The sequence below is a fragment of the Geotrypetes seraphini genome, chromosome 4, assembly GCF_902459505.1.
Source record: "Geotrypetes seraphini chromosome 4, aGeoSer1.1, whole genome shotgun sequence".
Taxonomy (NCBI): domain Eukaryota; kingdom Metazoa; phylum Chordata; class Amphibia; order Gymnophiona; family Dermophiidae; genus Geotrypetes; species Geotrypetes seraphini.
The window spans coordinates 289,206,402-289,228,980 of record NC_047087.1 but is presented as its reverse complement, the minus strand read 5'-3'; the positions used below and the strand labels follow the sequence as shown (position 1 = coordinate 289,228,980).

At 47.5% G+C, this 22,579-nt stretch overlaps 2 protein-coding genes across 4 annotated transcripts in view; one reads left to right on the top strand and one right to left on the bottom strand.

The window, feature by feature from the left end:
• The window catches only part of DPCD (deleted in primary ciliary dyskinesia homolog (mouse)), an 84,352-nt gene extending 79,771 nt beyond the window's left edge, over positions 1 to 4,581 (top strand). Inside the window, exon 7 of the mRNA XM_033940295.1 lies at positions 4,446 to 4,581. The gene's annotated coding sequence lies outside the window, so the exon portion shown is untranslated. The remainder of the gene's footprint in view (positions 1 to 4,445) is intronic.
• Positions 4,471 to 22,579, bottom strand: part of FBXW4 (F-box and WD repeat domain containing 4) — a 206,922-nt gene continuing 188,813 nt past the window's right edge. For all 3 annotated transcript variants that reach the window (XM_033940293.1, XM_033940292.1, XM_033940291.1), the window contains 2 exons: positions 8,109 to 8,250; positions 4,471 to 4,639 (listed from right to left, as the gene is read on the bottom strand). In XM_033940293.1, the coding sequence (XP_033796184.1) occupies positions 4,505 to 4,639; positions 8,109 to 8,250 (277 nt within the window). In that variant the 3' untranslated portion in view covers positions 4,471 to 4,504. The remainder of the gene's footprint in view (positions 4,640 to 8,108; positions 8,251 to 22,579) is intronic.

The window sequence follows — 22,579 nt, the reverse complement described above, 5'->3', positions numbered from 1 at the left end:
TTCGCAGAGTACATATTTTTCCTTAATAAAACAAAATATTTTGGTTTAATGTCTGGAATAAGATGGAGCCATAACATAACAGGACCCTGAAAATAAGCTAAAAGTCACACTAAAATATTTGTCGCTTGAAGAGTTAGGGGAAATCAGGTGACCAATAGAAGAGAACATGTCTGCATGGTCAGCGTGACCTCAGTAAGCATGTTGTCCACTTTCTTCTGTTGCTGACAGTGGTGAAACCAATAGCATGTGATGAGTTAAGTCATTGTTGCTAAGGAAAATACTAACAAAGTAAAATTAACCAAAATTATGTGATTTCAATAGAACCAATAGAATATTGTTGAAGTATGCAATTTATAAATAGATTGTAATTGGTAGGTGTACCACCTACGTATGTTTAATAATGAATTAATTCCTGTCATTATCTTAATAAAATGGCCAGTCATCTGTATTTGAGAAACCTTTCTGACGTCCCATTATTTTGGAGGATGCAGAAATGCTTCTCAAAGCTTTGACTATTAGCTACACTTTTGTGTGGAATTCTTTGATCTCCTTTGAGATAGAATTAAGAACTAAGGAATATAACATAACATCATACTTCTTAACCACGGAACCATGAGTTCTACGTGGTTTACAAAAGATTATAAACGAAAAATAATTTAAGAATGACAAAAAAATTATTTGACCAAGTATTTTGAAAAGAGATAAGTTTTATTTAGGAACCGAGAGGCATGTATGTAGCCTTTCCACATAGTTTATTCAATCAAACAGCATGAGCTGGCGCAGTAAATGCTCCAACGCTCACAGAATTCCTATGAGTGTCTGAGCACTTACCTCACCAGCCTGCACTAAAAACCTCTAGCGCAGCTTGATAAAAGGAGGGGGGGGTGTATTAGAGAAATGCTTCTAAATGTATAATCTATACAAATAGTAGTTATCTTTAAAGAATAAAATATATAAAATGAAATTTAAAGCTAAAGTTTTTATTTAATAGAAAAAATGGATGACAATTAAAATGTAACAGGCTAAATTTAAGTGGGTATTTATTAAAGTGCGGTAAAATCAGGCTTATACCACACCTTATAACAACCTTCCATGGAGTGACTTGCAGATTAGTCACTCCAGCAGTATATGAATAATGCAGCTTGTAATCATCCTCACAAGCTGCGCTATTCATAATGCCCAGAAGCATCAGATACTAAGCCTTGGCCAGATGATCCTGGGTGCTTCTTACAGGGGTTGGCAATTATACAGCAACCCCACCACCTTCCTATAGGACTCCTGGGCTTACCTTTAGTACTCTCTGGTGTTCAGGATTGCTCCTGCCCAGACCCCCCACATTTCTCCTGTCCCTTGTTGGTGTCAGTGACCACTAGCAGTAGTCTCATGATAGGCAGTAGAGAATGACACGGTGACGGTTTACCCGCGGCCACCGCATTTAAGCCGCGGGTCACCGCCGAAAACGGGGAAGAAAACTAGCAGTCGCTGCGGTGACGGGGACAAGGCCATTCACCGACCGCGGAAACGGTGAACAGGTTTGTCCCCGCGGGCCAATGTACCCCCTTCTAGGAACCGCTATTTACCGCCCGACGCCCGATTCACCCCCCCAGCAGGACCGCTCGCACCCCCACCCCGAACGACCGCTCGCACGCGCTCCCACCCGCACCCGCGATCGGAGCAAGAGGGAGCCCAAGCCCTCTTGCCCGGCCGACTCCCCGACGTCCGATACATCCCCCCCCCGGCAGGACCACTCGCACCCCCACCCCGAAGGACCGCCGACTTCCCGACAATATCGGGCCAGAAGGGAGCCCAAACCCTCCTGGCCACGGCGACCCCCTAACCCCACCCCGCACCACATTACGGGCAGGAGGGATCCCAGGCCCCCCTGCCCTCGACGCAAACCCCCCTCCCCCCCAACGACCGCCCCCCCCAAGAACCTCCGACCGCCCCCCCAGCCGACCCGCGACCCCCCTGGCGACCCCCACGACCCCCCCACCCCCCTTCCCCGTACCTTTGGTAGTTGGCCGGACAGACGGGAGCCAAAACCGCCTGTCCGGCAGGCAGCCAACGAAGGAATGAGGCCGGATTGGCCCATCCATCCTAAAGCTCCGCCTACTGGTGGGGCCTAAGGCGCGTGGGCCAATCAGAATAGGCCCTGGAGCCTTAGGTCCCACCTGGGGGCGCGGCCTGAGGCACATGGGCCCAACCCGACCATGTGCCTTAGGCCGCGCCCCCAGGTGGGACCTAAGGCTCCAGGGCCTATTCTGATTGGCCCACGCGCCTTAGGCCCCACCAGTAGGCGGAGCTTTAGGATGGATGGGCCAATCCGGCCTCATTCCTTCGTTGGCTGCCTGCCGGACAGGCGGTTTTGGCTCCCGTCTGTCCGGCCAACTACCAAAGGTACGGGGAAGGGGGGTGGGGGGGGTCGTGGGGGTCGCCAGGGGGGTCGCGGGTCGGCTGGGGGGGGCGGTCGTTGGGGGGAGGGGGGTTTGCGTCGAGGGCAGGAGGGCTGCAGTGCAGAACATAAGCCTTTCATTAAGACAATCCTGGTTCGCTTTTCCAAGTTAAAACAATTAGAAAAATATTTCTGGAGTGCTGTAATAAATTAAAATTAATAGTGCTCAGAACCCCCAAGGTAACTTCAGGCATCATTTTGAAGCTGGGGGGGGCGGTCGTTGGGGGGAGGGGGGTTTGCGTCGAGGGCAGGAGGGCCTGGGATCCCTCCTGCCCGTAATGTAGTGCGGGGTGGAGTTAGGGGGTCGCCGTGGCCAGGAGGATTTGGGCTCCCTCCTGGCCCGATATTGTTGGGGAGTCGGCGGTCCTTCGGGGGGGAGGGATGTATCGGACGTCGGGGGGGGGGCATCAGGCTTTCAGGATGGGGACAGACCTTCAAGAGGGGACAGTGCAGGGAAGTCAGGGAATTTATATTAATTAATTTTTTCTCTGCGTGTTTTGTTTTTGTATAGTTATTAACTAATATTTAACTAAGTTTTAAAGTTTTAAAGAATGTTTCCTTTATACGTAAATAAAGAAAAGTGAATGGGATTGCGGTGACGGGGCGGTGAATGGGGTGGCAGTGGCGGTGACGGGGCGGTGAAGAGGATGGTGAGACGGGGACGGGGCGGTGACGGGGATGGTGAGACGGGGACGGGGCGGTGACGGGGATGGTGAGACGGGGACGGGGCGGTGACGGGGACCAATTTTTTCACCGTGTCATTCTCTAATAGGCAGCTTGACCCCTAGTGGTAGTACTGTGAGACTGGTGCTAGGAATTGCCAGCACATTTTTGTATCCAGTGCTTGCAAGAGGCAAGAGAGACCCAGGATCGTTCCTTTCTCAACCCCACTAAACACCAGGGATTATTACAGGTAGACTCAGGTGTGTGTGGGGTGGGGGTGTTTTTAGTGTTTGGGAATGCCTTCAAGACAAGGGATGTATTTGGAGGGCTCTTAGGAGAAAGGGTCATTGCAGCGGCATAACCAGAAAGTCAATTTTGGGTGAGCCTTAGTGGATATCTCTCTTTCTCTCCCTTCTCACCCCCTCCCACAGCCCATGCAGCAGATTCTCTCTCTCCATCCTTTTCCACCATCCCAATCCTTGTACCATTTCTTCAGGTCACCAGCAGTGGTTCCTACACACTGCCAGCGGCTGACCCACAAGCCTTCTTTCTGACGCAAAATGCAAATGCATTAGAGGGAAGGCTTCCAGGTCAGCTGCCTGCTAGAGAATGACACGGTGACAAAATTCATCACCGTTCCCGTCCCCGCAGATAACTGGGAAACAATCCCATGTCATTCTTTCATGTCTATCTCAACCTCAGTCCTTCTACACCAGCATTCTTCAATGCAAGGCTTGACAGTCAGTGGTTGGGCCCATTCATACTCGTGATTCTTCCCTCTCTCCTTGACGAATGACATTGAGATGGTTTCCTGGGACGAGAACGGTGATGAATTTTGTCACCATGTCATTCTCTACTGCCCACAGCATGTACAAACCACTGCCGGTAGCCTGTAGCTTCTGGATGACTGGGCCTGAAACCAAACTGGCCAAGCCAGGCCTGCCTATGGCTATTTCCCTGAGTCATTGGGAAGAGGGGAACACAGTTCCTGATTTCAAATGCTGGTCTCTAAGAAGTGCCCAGGAGCACTGGGCCACAGCTTTGCAGCCTGATGCTCCCAAGCCAAGTTATTCAATTTACATAACAACGAGCTTTTTACTTGCTGTGCATCTCATTACTATGAATTCTATACATTTAATATTTAGTGTGTTATGGTCATTTAGCATGAATTATCCCCTTCAACACATATTAAGGAGCAAATAATGTGCACTAGGGATGTAACACACCTTAAGAACTAGTCCCTTTGATATGTTTGATTTCCTTCTTATGAAGTCAATAGTTCATGCGTCCCTGAGAAATATTCACCCTGCTCATATGCTTTTTCTTCTAGATCCCTGATACTAAAGCTCAGATTCCAGTCACAAGTTCTACTATAATCAGATTTTCCATTTAGCTCCTGATTTGCAAGTCAGTAGATGTGAAGTCAAGAACATGAAGAGCTGATGCCAAGGCAGCGTAGAGGCATTTGGTGCTGAATCGAAGGCTGTATACAGGGCTGCTTGTCGGAGAAGGCAGGGAATAGAACTGAAAATAACAAAATACTGGGTTTCAGTATGAAATATGATATCATTTTCATGTCAGGCTAAAGTCTAAATGTGATAGTGTATTTGACCAATCACAAGTAATAATAATAGCCAAAGTGCTGATTTCGATCCTCATAACTGACACAATCCTTTATTTGCCATTAACATCTTATATTACCTAAAAGTCTACCCAAATACTACAAGAAGGTAAATGAATTCAGACTGAGTTTGTATGAATGCATGATGATAACTTACTACAAAATGATATAAAACAACTAAAAGGTGAAGGGGTCATGGACTTGATATACCACCTTTCTGTGGAACAAGCAAAGTGGTTTTACATATTCTATGCAGGTACTTTTTTTGTTCCTACTAAGCTCACATTCTGTTGTTTTGGTTTTTTTTTGTTGGGGGAGGGGGGGTTGTACCTGGGGCAATGGAGGATTACCGTATTTTCTCGCATATAACGCGCGCGTTATACGTGGTTTTTACGTACTGCGCACACCCTTGCGCGTTATACGCGTGAGCGCGTTGTACAAAATTTTTTTTACATAGTTTCCCCCCCCCGAACGTCCTATTCATCCCCCCCCCCCGCAGGACCGCTCGCACCCCCACCCCGAAGGACCGCTCGCACGCACCCGCCCTGAAGGACCGCTCGCACCCCCACAGCCTCTCGACCCCCCCCCATCATGTAGAAGCTCCTACCGGTGTCCTGCTGCTTCCTCTTGGCGGTCCCGACACCCGACACGATCGGGGAAAGAGGGAGCTCAAGCCCTCTTGCCCCAACCAACCGCGGCACCCCCGACACGATCGGGGCAAGAGGGAGCTCAAGCCCTCTTGCCCCCCCCCCGACACGATCGGGGCAAAAGGGAGCCTAAGCCTTCTTGCCCCGCCGACTCCCTAACTCCCCAACAATATCGGGCCAGGAGGGAGCCCAAGTCCTCCTGGCCCTGGCGACCCCCCCCCCCCCAGCTAATTGTTCGGGCCAGGAGGGAGCCCAAACCCTCCTGGCCACGGCGACCCCCTACCCCCACCCCGCACTACATTATGGGCAGGAGGGATCCCAGGCCCTCCTGCCCTCAACGCAAACCCCCCTCCCCCCAATGACCGCCCCCCCCCAAGAACCTCCGACCGCCCCCCCCAGCCGACCCGCAACCCCCCTGGCTGACCCCCACGACCCCCCCACCCCGTACCTTTGTGTAGTTGGCCGGACAGACGGGAGTCAAACTCGCCTGTCCGGCAGGCAGCCAACGACGGAATGAGGCCGGATTGGCCCATCCGTCCCAAAGCTCCGCCTACTGGTGGGGCCTAAGGCGCCTGGGCCAATCAGAATAGGCCCGGGAGCCTTAGGTCCCACCTGGGGGCGGGGCCTGAGGCACATGGGCCCAACCCGACCATGTGCCCAAGGCCCCGCCCCCAGGAGGGACCTAAGGCTCCCGGGCCTATTCTGATTGGCCCAGGTGCCTTAGGCCCCACCAGTAGGCGGAGCTTTGGGACGGATGGGCCAATCCGGCCTCATTCCGTCGTTGGCTGCCTGCCGGACAGGCAGGTTTGGCTCCCGTCTGTCCGGCCAACTACAAAAAGGTACGGGGAAGGGGGGTGGGGGTGTCGTGGGGGACGGCCAGGGGGGTCGCGGGTCGGCTGGGGGGGGCGGTCGTTGGGGGGGGGAGGGGGGTTTGCGTTGAGGGCAGGAGGTCCTGGGATCCCTCCTGCCCGTAATGTAGTGCAGGGTGGGGGGAGGGGGTCGCCATGGCTAGGAGGGTTTGGGCTCCCTCCTGGCCCGAACAACTAGCGGGGGGGGGGGGTCGCCAGGGCCAGGTGGACTTGGGCTCCCTCCTGGCCCAATATTGTCGGGGAGTTGGGGAGTCGGCGGGGTAAAAGGGCTTGGGCTCCCTTTTGCCCGATGTGTCGGGGAGTCGGGGGGGGGGGGGCAAGAGGGCTTGAGCTCCCTCTTGCCCCGATCGTGTCGGGGAGTCGGGACCGCCAAGAGGAAGCAGCAGGACACCGGTAGGAGCTTCTACATGATGGGGGAGGGGTCGGGAGGCTGTGGGGGTGCGAGCGGTCTTTCAGGGTGGGGGTGCGGGTGCGTGCGAGCAGTCCTTCGGGGTGGGGGTGCGGGTGCGTGCGAGCGGTCCTTCAGAGTGGGGGTGCGAGCGGTCCTGCGAGGGGGGTAGTGAATCGGATGTCGGGGGGGGGGGCATCAGGTTTTCAGGGTGGGGACAGGACTTCAAGGGGGAGAGGAGAGTCGGGGCAGGCGAAAGGAGAGTCGGGGTGGCCAGAGGAGAGTCGGGGCGGGTGAAAGGAGAGTCGGACAGCGACGGGAGAGTTGGGCAGCATGCGCGGTATACGGGTGCGCGCGGTATATAAAAATTTCTGTACATAAATTTGTGTTTTTCGCGCGCTATACCCGTGTGCGCGTTTTACACGGGTGCGCGTTATCTATGTGAAAATACGGTAGGTGACTTATCCAGGGTCACAAGGATCTACAGTGGGAATCAAACCCAGCTTCCCAGGTTCTCATTCCACTACACTGACCATCAGGTTACTCCTCCACTAGCAAATATTTCCTCAAACTATAGATGTGAATGATAGATTGTTTTATTTCTGATTTTTTATGTAAAGGAAATAAGGAGATACCTTTTTTATTGGACTAAATGCATTTTTTGATTAGCTTTTGAAGGTGACCCTTCTTGTTCAAATCTGTTATCTTTGAAAGCTAATCAAAAAATGCATTTTTAGTCCAATAAAAAAGTATCAGATTATTTCTTTTTTGTTTTCTTGTATATCTATATATTACCTTTGAAAGAGGACTAACATCGCTAGCACACCTTTTAAATCAAAAAACAGTAATTTACACAGGTGATAGAGAACTTAAGCAAGTACTGTACTGGATAATTTTTTCAACCTTTTCCTGTAAAATAAAATACATCTATGTGTGCAGCTGAAGAGTTGTAAGTGCAGAAATGGCACACAAAAAAAACAAGTGGAGAATTATGTATGTTTCTATTGATTGACAAGGATGAGTTTGTTCACACAACAGATATGCTTTAATAAAGCATTGCATTCACTTTTTTATATTGATCTGAATCCATGAAAGTGGTCTATAAATGCAAATAAATAAAATGAAAATAGCTGTAGCCTCCTGTATATTCTGATTTCCAAACCTGAAGAAAGGGATGCAATAATCCATTTTTAATAATGTTGAGTACACAGGAATGTTGATATGAGGCTTATATATATCTTTAAATAAATAAGGGGTCCTTTTACTAAGATGCACTAGCCGTTTTAGTGCACGCTAAACGCTAATGCGTCCATAGACTATAATGGACGCGTTTGTGTTTAGCGCGTACTAAAACACTAGTGTATCTTAATAAAAGGACCCCTAAGTTATTGTAAAGATTTGATGGGCAACTAATTAATTTTAGTGCATTTTCATGACCACACATTTTAGGTTTATAAGAGCAACTCACGTGTAAGCAATTCTTCACTCGCTTATCCCAGAGTCGTACTACCCCATAGTAGGATGATCCACTTGCAATCATGTAATTTCCATCACTTTGCATGCAATAAAGGGCACTATCATGCGGTTCCTCCCACTCCATGACACATTTCCTGTGATAAAGAATAATAGATTATTTGCAGTACTGTAAATATGTACAAATATATTCCAAAATAATCTAGCCAAATATTTTGAAATACAGTGGTGCCTCACACAACGAACTTAATTCGTTCCAGGAGCAAGTTTGTTATGCGAAAAGTTCGTTATGTGAAACGCGTTAAGCGCAGTGACTAACGACTGCCTGCAGTGCCTGCGCGGAAGGATGCAATACATCGGCAGCGATCGTGGAAGCTCGGGCGACTTCGTTGTGTGAAACGAAGTTCGTTGTATGAATCATGACATGAAGTTCGTTGTGTGCAGCGTTCGCTGTGCGAGGCGTTCTTTATGCGAGGCACCACTGTACTATGACATTTGTATTACATGGTGCAGGAAAAGGACGGTAGAAAGCTGGATCTCTGAGTATAGAAACATAGCTGTGACTCCAAAAGAGATAGGATTCTATATATTACTAGTGTTTTAGCCCGTTACATTTGTTACAGTAACGGGTGCTAGAATAGCCCCACCTACACCCTGACTCTGATCCCACCCATGCCCCGCCTCTATAATTAAGCAGCATAAATTTGTTCTACTCTTTGGGACCTGTGGTCTGTCTCATTATCCCAGGACAAGCAGGCAGCATATTCTTGACTGATGGGTGACGGCACCGACGGAGCCCCGGTACGGACAATTTTAGAGTGATTGCACTCTAAGAACTTGGAAAGTTCTAGCAGGCCGCACTGCGCATGCGCGAGTGCCTTCCCGCCCGACAGAGGCGCGCGGTCCCCAGTTTCTTAGTTTCCGCGGAGCTAAGAAGACGCACTTTCAACGGCTGTTGAAAATTTTTTTCTACTAACGCCTTCCCGCTCGCGTAAACTTTTTCAGTATTTTTTCCCTTCTTTACTTATTTTCTTTAAAAAAAAACAAAAAACAGAGAAGAATTTTCTTTTCTTTTTTTCTCATTTTTTCGGGTTTGCCCCGGCGGGGCCTGCTGCCACCATCGAGGCCTCGGCCTTCGATTTGGCAGAAGCCGTTTTTACGTTCATGCCCCCCCAACCCGGTTTTAAGAAGTGCCAGCGGTGCGCGAGGCCCATTTCTCTCACCGACCCGCACAACTGGTGCTTACAGTGCCTCGGTCCTGACCATCAGGCGTCCACCTGCACCCGCTGTGCCACTCTGAAAAAGAGAACTCTTAAAAACCGCCAAATTCAACAGCGGTTATTGTTTGGTACCGAGATGTCGGATTCGGCGGTACCGACTCCAACTTCGGCCCCGATGCAGTCGGCACCTACTTCATCGACACCGCGCGATACCGCGCCGGCATCGCATTCCTCAGGTAAGCCGGCTAAGAAGCCTTCCCCGCTGGAGCGCCCTCCGGTCTCAGTGGCAGCGAGCCCAATCCTGCCGACCTCGAGGCGCCCACAGAAGCGCTCCGCTCCGATTGAGGTTAGCCCTTCGACCTCGGGTTCCTCTTCGGAGTGTAGAGCGGCACCAAAGGTACCGCAGAAGAAAAAAGCGGTACCGGTGCCTTCACTGGATGAGCGAATTGCCGCCGTCCTGCAAGTTCAGCTTAAAGAGCAATTGCAGCAGCTCCTGCCTGCTCTTCTGACACCGAGCCTTCCAGTCCCGGTCCGGTCTGAGCTACCGGTACCGGCAGTGGAACAGCCTCTTTTATCGGCATCCACTTTGTCGGTACCGGTACAAACAGCTTCCTCGGTATCCATGCCAGTTTTAGCTCCGGAACCGAGGTCTTTACACCAGGCGGTGCAAACTTCGGCACCGGCACACCCGATGACATCTCCCGGTACCGTTTCACAGAGGTCTGGTAAGTCGACTCATAAAACTCGACACCTAGAACCCTCCACACCGGAGTCTCGGGACCGTAGTTTTCAGGTGAGGGACCCTGATCTTTGGGGTGATTCAGAGGAGCCGCTTCTTTCTGAGGGAGAGTGTTTGTCAGGGGACGAGGACCCTTCTGTATTAGATCCGTCCTCTAAGCCTGATGCATCTTCTTTTACCTCTTTTCTCAAAGAAATGTGCGACTCTCTCTCTATTCCCTTGGAGGCTGAATCCAAAAAATCCAAGGCATTTCTCGATGCACTGGACTTTGACCAGCCTCCAAGGGAATTCTTGAAATTGCCTCTCCATGATATTTTGCGAGAGACTTTCTATAAAAATCTAGAGACACCTTTGACCATTCCAGGAGCTCCTCGCAAACTGGACTCCTTGTATAAGGTCATACCTATTCCTGGCTTTGACAAACCGCAACTCCCCCATGAGTCTTTACTAGTGGAATCTACTTTAAAGAAATCCACGGGGGCTAGTGTGTACGCCTCTGTCCCTCCTGGCAGAGAAGGTAAGGCCATGGATAAGTTTGGCAAGCGGTTATATCAGAATGCGATGCTAGCTAATAGATCTGGGAACTATGCTTTTCATTTTTCGTTCTACCTTAAGCATCTCATTCAGAATTTGTCATCTTTTGAAAAATACCTCCTTGACCGTAAAAGATCTGCTTTTCGCCAAACTTCTTCATCGCTCTTACAACTCCGTAAGTTCATGGTCAGATCGATCTATGACACCTTTGAGCTGACCTCTCGGGCCATGGCTATGTCGGTGGCCATGCGTCGCCTGGCCTGGCTCAGAGTTTCATAACTTGATGTCAATCATCAGGATCGACTGGCTAATGCACCTTGCCTGGGGGATGAGCTGTTTGGAGAATCCATGGACTCCACTACCCAAAAGCTCTCAGCTCATGAGACCAGGTAGGATACTCTTCTCAAAACAAAAAAGAAGACCCCACCTACCAGGCCTTTTCGCCAGCAGTTGGCCTACCAGCGTAGATTTGTGGCTCGTCCTTTACCACAGGCCCCGCAACAACCCAGGCGTCAAAGGCAACAACAGAGACAAGCTGCTAGACCAGCACAGCAGCAACAACAAGTGAAGCCTCCCCCTTCACAAAAATCCACTCAACCCTTTTGACTTGGTTCTCCAGGACATAGCCAGTCTCCCTCCTGCTGCCCACCGTCCGCAGCCCATAGGAGGACGCCTTACTCTTTTCATAAGTCATTGGGAAATCATCACCTCGGATCAGTGGGTCCTCAACATCATCCGCCACGGCTACTCTCTCAACTTTCAGACACTTCCTGCCCAAAGTCTACCAAGAAAGTCTGCTTCGAACACTCCTCAGGTTTCACTCCTTCTTCAGGAGGTTCAATCCCTCCTCCTGAACGCCATAGAGGAAGTTCCTCTAGATCAAAAGGGGCAGGGATTCTACTCCCGTTATTTCCTAGTCCCCCAAAAAACAGGAGATCTCAGACCCATCCTAGATCTTCGCGATCTCAACAAATGCTTAGTCAAAGAGAAATTCAGAATGCTCTCTTTAGCCACTCTTTACCCTCTTCTCAATCAAGACGACTGGCTATGTTCCCTCGATCTCAAAGAAGCATACACTCACATACCGATCAATCTGGCCTCCAGACAGTACCTACGCTTCATGATCAATTGTTGTCATTACCAGTACAAGGTACTACCCTTCGGTCTTGCCTCCTTTCCAAGAGTGTTCACCAAATGTCTGATTGTGGTGGCTGCTTTTCTGCGTTCCCCCACCTTCAGGTGTTTCCTTACCTGGACGATTGGTTGATAAAGGCCAATTCATCTCAAACAGTACTTCAGGCCACCAACCAGACCATCCTATTTCTACGTTTGCTGGGGTTCGAGATCAATCTACCCAAATCTCATCTCATCCCCACGCAGAGACTTCAATTCATTGGAGCAGTCTTGGACACAGTCCTCATGAGAGCGTTCCTGCCGTCCAACCGTCTTCAAATGTTTCAATCTCTATGTCAGCAGGTGCTTCCACAACGTTCCATCTCTGCCAAACAAATGATGATACTCTTGGGTCACATGGCCTCCACACTTCATTTCACACCACTTGCACGTCTTCACCTGCGCACTCCTCAATGGACCCTAGCTACCCAGTGGTCCCAAGCGATGGATCCTTGCTCACGTCACATATCTGTCACATCATCTCTTCGTCAGTCTCTACAATGGTGGTTGATATCCTCAAATCTCTCCAGAGGTCTTCTGTTCCATCTACCTCCTCATCAACTTGTCATCACCACCGACGCCTCCCCTTATGCCTGGGGGGCTCATTTGAACGAGTTCCAAACTCAAGGACTTTGGACAGCTCAGGAAATGAAGCATCACATCAATTTCCTGGAACTCAGAGCAATGTTTTATGCCCTCAAGGCCTTCCAACATCTTCTCTTTCCTCAAGTCCTCCTGCTGTGCACAGACAATCAAGTTGCGATGTACTACATCAACAAGCAGGGTGGGACAGGCTCTCGCCTCTTGTGCCAAGAAGCCCAGAAGATTTGGGCTTGGGCCATAGATCACCATTACATTACATTAGTGATTTTTATTCCGCTTGTACCTTGCGGTTCAAAGCGGATTACATAAGAAGAGAACTGGACATTTCCAGGATGGTACATGACAATAGAGAATACAGTTTGAGGATAGAGACTTAATAACAGAATGATAGTAAAGACTTAATAACATCGGAAGATGTTTTGGACGGCAGTGTTTTGGTTTCTTGGGGGATGGGGTGAGGGAGGTTAGGTAGATTGTATATGAAAGCTATCTACATTCAGGGAGAACAGAATTCCTTGGCGGACAAGCTCAGCAGAATTCTCCAGCCTCACGAGTGGACACTCAATCCTTTAACTCTGCAGTCCATCTTCGCTCAGTGGGGCACTCCTCAGATAGACCTCTTTGCAGCTCCTCACAATCACCAGCTGCCCCTATTCTGCTCCAGACTCTCCTCTCCTCACCGTCTGGCAGCGGATGCATTTCTCCTCGATTGGTCCAATCTGTTCCTATACGCTTTCCCTCCTCTACCTCTCATGTTAAGAACCTTGTTCAAGCTCAAGAGGGAACGAGTCACCATGATTCTGATTGCTCCACGGTGGCCCAGGCAACATTGGTTCTCCCTTCTACTTCAACTCAGTTCCAGGGAGCCTTTTCTTCTTCCACTGTTTCCTTCGCTGCTTACGCAACATCAGCAGACCCTTCTGCATCCCAACCTTCAGTCTCTGCACCTGACAGCTTGGTTTCTCTCGGGCTGACTTCTCATGATACTCTTTTGTCTCAGCCCGTTCGTTCCATTCTGGATGCCTCCAGGAAACCGGCCACTCTACAATGTTACCATCGGAAGTGGACACGTTTTTCTTCCTGGTGTCTTCTTCATCATCATGATCCCACTTCCCTTGCAGTGGAGACCTTGTTGGATTATCTTCTTTCTTTGTCTGACTCTGGCCTCAAGTCTACTTCAATCAGAGTCCACCTCAGTGCTATTGCTGCTTTTCATGAGCCAGTTCATGGAAAACTCCTCTCAGCTCATCCCTTGGTGTCCAGGTTCATGCGGGGTCTTTTTAATGTGAAACCACCTCTTAAAGCCCCTCCTGTTATCTGGGATCTCAATGTAGTTCTTTCCGCCTTAATGAAGCCTCCATTTGAACCTTTGGCTACCGCTTCTTTCAAGTTTCTCACTTGGAAGATACTTTTCCTTATTGCTCTTACCTCTGCCAGGAGGGTCAGTGAGCTACATGCACTAGTTGCGGATCCACCTTTTACAGTCTTCCATCATGACAAGGTGGTTCTACGTACACATCCAAAGTTTCTCCCTAAGGTTGTCTCTGAATTCCATCTCAACCAATCCATTGTTCTGCCTGTCTTCTTTCCGAAACCTCACTCGCATTCTGGAGAACAGGCTCTGCATACTTTGGACTGTAAGCGGGCTATAGCTTACTATTTAGACCGTACTAAGCCCCACAGATCATCTCCCCAACTCTTTCTGTCCTTTGATAAGAATAAATTAGGACGTCCTGTCACTAAACGTACATTGTCAAATTGGCTTGCAGCGTGCATTTCTTTTTGTTATGCTCAGTCCGGACTGACACTGGAAGGTTCTGTCACGGCCCATAAAGTTAGAGCTATGGCAGCATCTGTGGCTTTCCTCCGTTCCACGCCTATTGAGGAAATCTGCAAGGCTGCTACATGGTCCTCAGTTCACACTTTTACATCTCACTATTGTCTGGATACATTCTCCAGACGGGATGGACACTTCGGCCAATCTGTTTTGCAAAATTTGTTTTCCTAATGGCCAACCTTCCCTCCATCCCTCTTTTTGTTAGCTTGGAGGTCACCCATCAGTCAAGAATATGCTGCCTGCTTGTCCTGGGATAAAGCACAGTTACTTACCGTAACAGGTGTTATCCAGGGACAGCAAGCAGATATTCTTGCGTCCCACCCACCTCCCCGGGTTGGCTTCTTAGCTGGCTTATCCTAACTGGGGACCGCGCGCCTCTGTCGGGCGGGAAGGCACTCGCGCGTGCGCGGTGCAGCCTGCTAGAACTTTCCAAGTTCTTAGAGTGCAATCACTCTAAAATTGTCCGTACCGGGGCTCCGTCGGTGCCGTCACCCATCAGTCAAGAATATCTGCCTGCTGTCCCTGGATAACACCTGTTACGGTAAATAACTGCTGTATGGTAACTCTTATGCTTCTCTGGCTTACTTCCTTTTGTCTCATCCCATCCCTGTACACCATGTCCTCCTTATCTCTCCTCTTTCCCTCCATCCCTGTGTACCGTCTCCTCCCTCTCTTTACCCCTCCTATGGTCTGGTATCTTTATCCTCTTTCCCAGTCTGGCATCTCTCTCCCCTCTTTCTCTTCCCCCCCTTTTTGTTCTGGCATCTCTGTCTTTCCCTTCCCCTCCTCCTGCCTTAGTCTTGAACCTCTTCCCCCTCCTTCCTTTCCCTGGTCTGACATCTCTCTATTCTCTCTCTGTCCCCCATCCCCACCCCCTTTCCCATCCAGTAGTCTTAATATCCCCTTTCCTTCCTCTTCCTCCCATGGTCTGGCATCTCTATCTGCCCCTTCCCTTTCTTCCCTAGCAGGTCTGGTCCTTTACTTTACTTTTCTCTCCATCCCTGAGGTCCAGCATCTCTTACCCTCACCATGCTATTCCTCCCCTTCCCTCACTGCGTGATCCATCCCCATCCCTCACTGCTTGCTCACCGATCTCCTTGCGGTGCTGCTCTAACTTTTTGGTCGTAGGCAGCATGAGTGAAGTAAACACGCTGTCTCTGATGACCTGGAAGCTTTCTCTCTGCTACTGTTTTCCGCCTATGTGGGGGCAGGAAGCAGTAGCAGAGGAAAAGCTTCTGGGTCACCGAAGGCAGTTTGGTTACTTCACTCATGCTGCCTATGGCCGAAGAGTTAAAGCAGCAGCACTGCAAGAACGGTGAGCAAGCACCGGATTTTGTGAGGGGGGGTCAGCAGCAGGGGACTCCAGATAGGTGCGTTGGCCTTGCAGTGGGGTGGGTGGGCAGGGGACCTATAGCCGCCGGCAGCAAATACCTTCATCTCGGCTGTACTATGCAGGAGCAGCGCCCGACCCTCCGCCTGGCCCTGTTTGCTGTTCCGAGCTCGGGGCAGTTGTAGGCGCGCATGCGCACTTCTTCCGGCCACAGACATACGGAACACGCAAGTAGAAGTGCGCATGCGCGGCTTAGGGTTTTATAATGGAGATTTTAATTTACTAATCATTGGCTATAATGCATGACTGGGTGTAGTACACTATATATACATCTGTCCTGTCCCAGAGAGTAGATTATATAACAATATAGGCACAAACATTGAAGTATAAGTATAAGCTCATTTCTTTACTTATAGTCTTAATTTATAGTCAATTATTCTAATTAGGACAACAGAACTCTTTTATTACATATTCTTATTATATTTCATTACCTGCTAAGAATCAAACACTAAATAAGCATACAATTTAATCCTAAGGCTCTCTAATAAACAAACACTAAATAAAGCATATAATATATTCATAAGGCTCTCTATACTAGTCTAATATATTCCTAGTAGCTTAATAAGGTTTAATTAATTAATCAGCTCAATAATAAGATGCAGACAGTAGTCCAACAACAAGAGAGGTGCTATCCAGGCTTTTGCACTGTCACATGTATAATTTTCACCTGGTTAGCGAGAAGTTATATGTGTGTGCTCACTGCAAAGAGCTCCTAGCTCTCAGAGAACGAGTACGTTCTGTTGAGGCTAGAGTAGCAGACTTAGAGGAGCTGAGGGAGACAAAGAAATACATAGAGGAGACCTACAGGGATGGTATAGAGAAGTCCCACCTCCAGTCTGGTAACTCCTGTGCTGCCTTGGAGGAGAACATCGCCCTGGAGAAGTAGGAAATAATCCTTTAGCCAGGACCTGCTCACCAGGGGACGCAATATCCTCTTCCACTGAGAATGTGTCTTCAGGGGCTTCTGCCCGGGAGGGAAGGATTAGGACAGCTGTTGGAGTTGACAATTTGATAATTAGGCATGTAGATAGCTGGGTGGCTGGTGGGCGTGAGGACCGCCTGGTCACTTGCCTGCCTGGTGGCGGACCTCATACATCACCTAGATAGGATTTTAGATATTGCTGGGGAGTATCTAACTGTCTTAGTACATGTATGTTCTAGTGGCATAGGAAAATGTGGGAGAGAAGTTCTGGAAGCCAAATTTAGTCTGAGGTAGAAATCTGAAATTCAGATCCTCCAGGGTAGCATTTTCATAAATGCTCCCAGTTCCACATGCAAAAATGCTCCCAGTTCCACGTGCAGGACCCATGAGGCTGGCAGAGCTCCGAAGTCTCAATGTGTGGTTGAGACGATGGTGCAGGGATGAGGGATTTAGATTTGTTAGGAACTGGGCAACCTTCTGGGAAAGGGGGAGCTTGTTCCAAAAGGATGGACTCCACCTTAATCGGGATGGAACTAGGCTGCTGGCGCTAACGTTTAAAAAGGAGATAGAGGAGCTTTTAAACTGAGATGTGGGAGAAAGCCTACAGTCGCCCAGGAGTGGTTGGCTCGGTGTGAGGTATCCTTGAAGGATACTATTGAAACAGGATATTTAGGGAGTCCCAGTAGAGAGGTTTCAAGAATGGTGAAAGAAAGCCAGGAGTATTTAAGAGGAAGGCAGAGTAAAAGACTCAAATTTTCCCTGCTGCTCAGCAGCCTGTAGTTACAAGGAAAAACACAATTTGAAGTGTCTGTATACAAAAATACTAGAAGCCTATAAAATAAAATTGGAGAGTTAAGAGTATATAGCACTGATGAGGTAGATATAATAGGTATCTCAGAGACCTGGTGGAAAAATGGCAATCAATGGAACAGTGTATTGCCTGGGTACAAATTATATCGCAAGGATAGAGTAGATCAAATTGGAGAGGGGGGTTGCACTATATATTAAAGAGGGAATTGAATCAAATAATGTAAACATTCTGCATGATATAGATAGCAGTGTGGAATCCATATGGATAGAAATTCCATGTACGAAGGGAAGGAATATAAAGGTAAGGTTATATTACCGTCTCCCGGGACAGAATGAGCAGACAGATGAAGAAATGTTTTCAGAGATTATTAGGAAAGCTAGCAAATTGTTACCCCAATATTAACTGGTTAAATGTTACATCAGAGCTTCTGGTCCAAGAACCAACAAGAGAGGGAGCTAGTTTAGATTTGGTCCTTAGTGGAATGCAAGGCATAGCAGGAGTTAACTGTGTTAGGCCCGCTGGGAAACGGTGATCATAATATAATCAAATTTGAGCTGATACCTGGAATGACACTGCAAAATAAGTCTATTGTAGAGGCATTTCATTTTTGAAAGGGTGACTGATAAAATGAGGAAAATGTTTAAAAAGAAGCTAAAACAATCAGTTGCAAAGGTTAGGATTGTAAACCAGGTATGGATGTTATTTAAAAATACATTGTGGAAGCCTAGACCATATACCGCCTAGAACTGAAAGGTATTGGCAGGATAGAAGACACCAATGTAATGTAATGTATTAACAAAGGTGGCAAGAAGAAGAAACGAAAGCCGGCATGGTTAAAAGGTGATGTGAAAGAGGCTATTAGAGCCAAAAAACAGCCTTTAAAGAATGGAAAAAGGATCCCAATGAAAAAAATAAAAAGACATAAGCACTGGTAAGTTAGATGCAAAGCATTGATAAAGAAAGCTAAGAAAGAATATGAAGAGAAACTTGCCAAAGAGGCAAAAACTCATAACTTTTTTAGGTATATCAAAAGCAGAAAACCTGTGAGAGAGTCTGTGGGACTGTTGGATGATCAAAGAGCAAAAGGGGCATTCAGGGAGTTTAAGGCCATAACAGAGAGACTTAATGAATTCTTTATTTCGGTCTTTATGGAAGATGTAAGAAATCTACCTGAACTAGAAATGGTTCTAAAGGGTGATAATGCAGAGGAACTGAAAAAAATCTCGGTTACTCTGGAAGATGTACTAAGCCAAATTGACAAGTTAAAAAGTGATAAATCACCTGTACTGGATGGTATACATCCCAGGGTCCTAAAAGAACTCAAACATGAAATTGCTGTCCTGCTGTTAGTGATCTGTAACCTATTGCTAAAATCATCTATAGTTCCTGAAGATTGGAGGGTGGCCAATGTTATCTCTGTTTTTAAAAAGGGTTCCAGGGGAGATCTGGGAAATTTCAGACCGGTAAGCCTGACTTCAGTGGAGGGCAAAATGGTAGAAACAATTATAAAAATTAAAATTGTGGAATATAGACAAACATGGTTTAATGAGATAGAGTCAGTATGGGGTAAGCTGAGGGAGATCTTGCCTCACCAATCTGCTTGACTTCTTTGAAGGTCTGAATAAACATGTGGATAAAGGTGAGCCGGTTGATGTAGTATATCTAGATTTTCAGAAAGCTTTTGACAAAGTTCCTTATGAGAGGCTCCTTTGAAAATTAAAGAATTATGGGATAGGTGGCAAAGTTCAGTTGTGGATTTGGAATTGATTATCAGATAGAAAACAGAGGGTAGGGTTAAATGGTCATTTTTCTCAATGGAGGAGAGTAAACAGTGAAGTGCTTTAGGGATCTGTATTGGGACTGGTGCTATTTAACTTATTTATAAATGATCTGGAAATTGGAACGATGAGTGAAGTGATTAAATTTGCAGATGACACTAAACTGTTCAAAGTTGTTAAAACGCATCCAGATTGTGAAAAATTGCAGGCAGACCGTAGGAAATTGGAAAACTGGGCATCCAAGTGGCAGATGAAATTTAATGTGGACAAATGCAAAGTGATGTACATTGGGAAGAATAACCCAATATACATCAGTTACCAGATGCTAGGGTCCACCTTGGGGGTTAGGCCCAAGAAAAGGATCTGGGTGTCATTGTAGACACAACGATGAAACCTTCCGCCCACTGCCGCTCAGCAATGTACGGCAGTGGGCAACTAAGAATGATTAAAAAAGGGATGGTTAGCAAGATTAAGAATGTTATAATGCCTCTGTATCGCTCCATGGTGTGACCTCACCTGGAGTACTGCGTTCAATTCTGGTCTCCTTATCTCAAGAAAGATATAGCGGTGCTAGAAAAGGTTCAACGAAGAGCGACCAAGATGATAAAGGGGATAGAACTCCTCTCGTATGAGGAAAGACTAAAAATGTTGGTGCTCTTCAGCTTGGAAAAGAGGGGATATATGATTGAAATCTACAAAATCCTGAGTGGAGTAGAATGGGTACATGTGAATCGATTTTTCACTCCATCTAAAATTACAAAGAGTAGGGGGACACTCAATGAAGTTATAGGGAAATACTTTTAAAACCAATAGGAGGAAATATTTTTTCACTCAGAGAATAGTTAAACTCTTGAACACATTGCCAGAGTTTGTGGTAAGAGCGGATAGCATAGCTGGTTTTAAGAAAGGTTTGGATAAATTCCTGGAGGAAAAGTCCATAGTCTGTTATTGAGAAAGACATGGGAGAAGCCACTACTTGCCCTGGATGGGTAGCATGGAATGTTGTTACTCTTTGGGTTTTGACCAGGTACTAGTGACCTGGATTGGCCACTATGAGGACAGGCTACTGGACTTGATGGACCATTGGTCTGACCCAGTAAGGCTATTCTTATGTTCTGATGTAGACAGTAGAGCACCGATAATACATAGCAAATAGGAAGCAAAGACCTTGAAACTGAATCAGCCTCCAAAAGTTCTCTTATAAAAGTCAAAGAAGCACTCGCACAACCAGGTTTCTCAACTGCCTCCCATCTACCTCCAGAGTTCTCTTACAACAGTTGCCAAAAAGCACTCATGTAACTTAAGCTTTTTGTCAGCCTCTCGCCCGCCTCTGGAGTTGTCTTACCTCATACAGTACTGTCCTGTAAATTGCACGTACAGTGCCTACACTTTATGTCCCATGAGTAGGAACAAACAAAAGAAGCAAAAGAGTTCCACGGGATGTCAACAAATGAACAAAGTGGAACACTGAAGTACAAAGCACCTTTAATAAATTATAAAGCAGTTCAAATAATATAAGCTCTCAGCTTTTCAGTTTATTAGCTACAGCTCAGCTCATTTTCTAAGATCAGTTCTCTTTTTGAACTGTGTTTTAAACATCAGTTGATATTATCTCGACCAGCAAGTTTGGAAGGCATGTTTTCCTTCTCCTGATGAAGGCACACCAGCCAAAACATGGCATTGTCGAGAGAAAGAGACTGCTTGTAATTGAGAGAAAGTGACTGCTATGAATTGAGTATATTCCCCATAAGCAGGAACAGCATGGAGTGCAACTGAGTGGGGCTTCACAGGGAAGCATTTGCTGTGTGGAGTTTCCTGTTCTGCTTTGCAGGGATCAGGGGTCGGGTGTGTGCAATGCCCCCCATTGGATGTGCTATGCAGTGCCGTCATAGAAACATAGAAGATGATGGCAGAAAAGGGCTATAGCCCATCAAGTCTGCCCACCCTACTGACCCTTCCTCTTAAGTCTATACCTAGTGACTATTTATTCAGATTGACTCTCTTAGGGATACCCTATAGGCATCCCATTTATTTTTAAAGTCCCATTTATTCTTAAAGTCCAACACGATGCAGGTCTCGATCATCCCATCAAGTCTGCTGACCCATCCTCTTAAGTCTATACCTAGCGACTGATGTTCCAGTTTGACCCTCATAGGGATCCCACATAGGTATCCCATTTATTCTTAAAGTCCAGCACGCTGCTGGCCTCGATCACCTGTGCTGGAAGCTCATTCCAACGGTCAACCACTCTTTCTGTGAAGAAGTACTTCCTGATGTCGCCATGAAATTTCTCGCCCCTGAGTTTGAGCGGATGTCCTCTGGTGGCAGAGGGTCCCCTGAGAAAGAAGATATCATCTTCCACCTTGATACGTCCTGTGATGTATTTAAATGTCTCAATCATGTCTCCCCTCTCCCTACGTTCTTCTAGAGTGTAGAGCTGTAGTTTGTATAGTCTCTCCTCGTACGAGAGACCTTTGAGCCCCGAGATCCTCCTGGTGGCCATCCGTTGAACCGACTCGATTCTAAGCACATCTTTACGGTAATGTGGCCTCCAGAATTGTACACAGTATTCCAGATGAGGTCTCACCATGGTTCTGTACAATGGCATTATGACTTCAGGCTTCTTGCTGACAAAGCTTCTACTGATACATCCCATCATCTGCCTTGCTTTAGATGAAGCCTTCTCCACTTGATTGGCAGTTTTCATGTCTGCACTGATGATTACTCCTAGGTCTCGTTCCGCCGAAGTACTAGTTAAAGTTTCTCCATTCAAGGTGTAATTTCTGCATGGATTATCGCTACCGAGGTGCAAAACCTTACATTTCCCAGCGTTGAAGCCCAGCTGCCAGGTCGAGGACCATCTTTCCAATGTAAGCAGGTCCTGTGCCATACTATCCTGTAAATTACATTCACTTACTATATTGCATAGTTTAGCGTTGTCGGCGAATAATGTTATTTTACCCTGAAGCCCCTGAGTCAGATCCCCTATGAATATGTTGAAAAGGAGTGGGCCCAGGACTGAACCCTGCGGTACTCCGCTGGTCACCTCCGATGTTTTAGAGAGGGTACCGTTAACCATTACCCTTTGAAGTCTTCCACTTAGCCAATCATTGGCTAAGTGGAAGACTTCAAAGGGTAATGGTTAACGGTACCCTCTCTAAAACATCGGAGGTGACCAGCGGAGTACTGGCGAGTGCTGTGTGCAGCTGAACTTTGCCCTCCGTGGAGACAAAAAACCTTGTTATGTTTGTGCTTTTTGGTGACTTTTGTAAGACAATTCTGGGGCAGGCTGATAAAAATGTTAGAAAACCTAGGCTTCGAGGACTACATGGTGTACATGTACAAATCTATACCACATACAAACTGGGCATCGTCAGGAGGCATGTTGTCATCATGCATAATCTGGACCTGTGCAGTACAAGTAGTGTTTCACTGTACTATTATAGCACATAATGGACA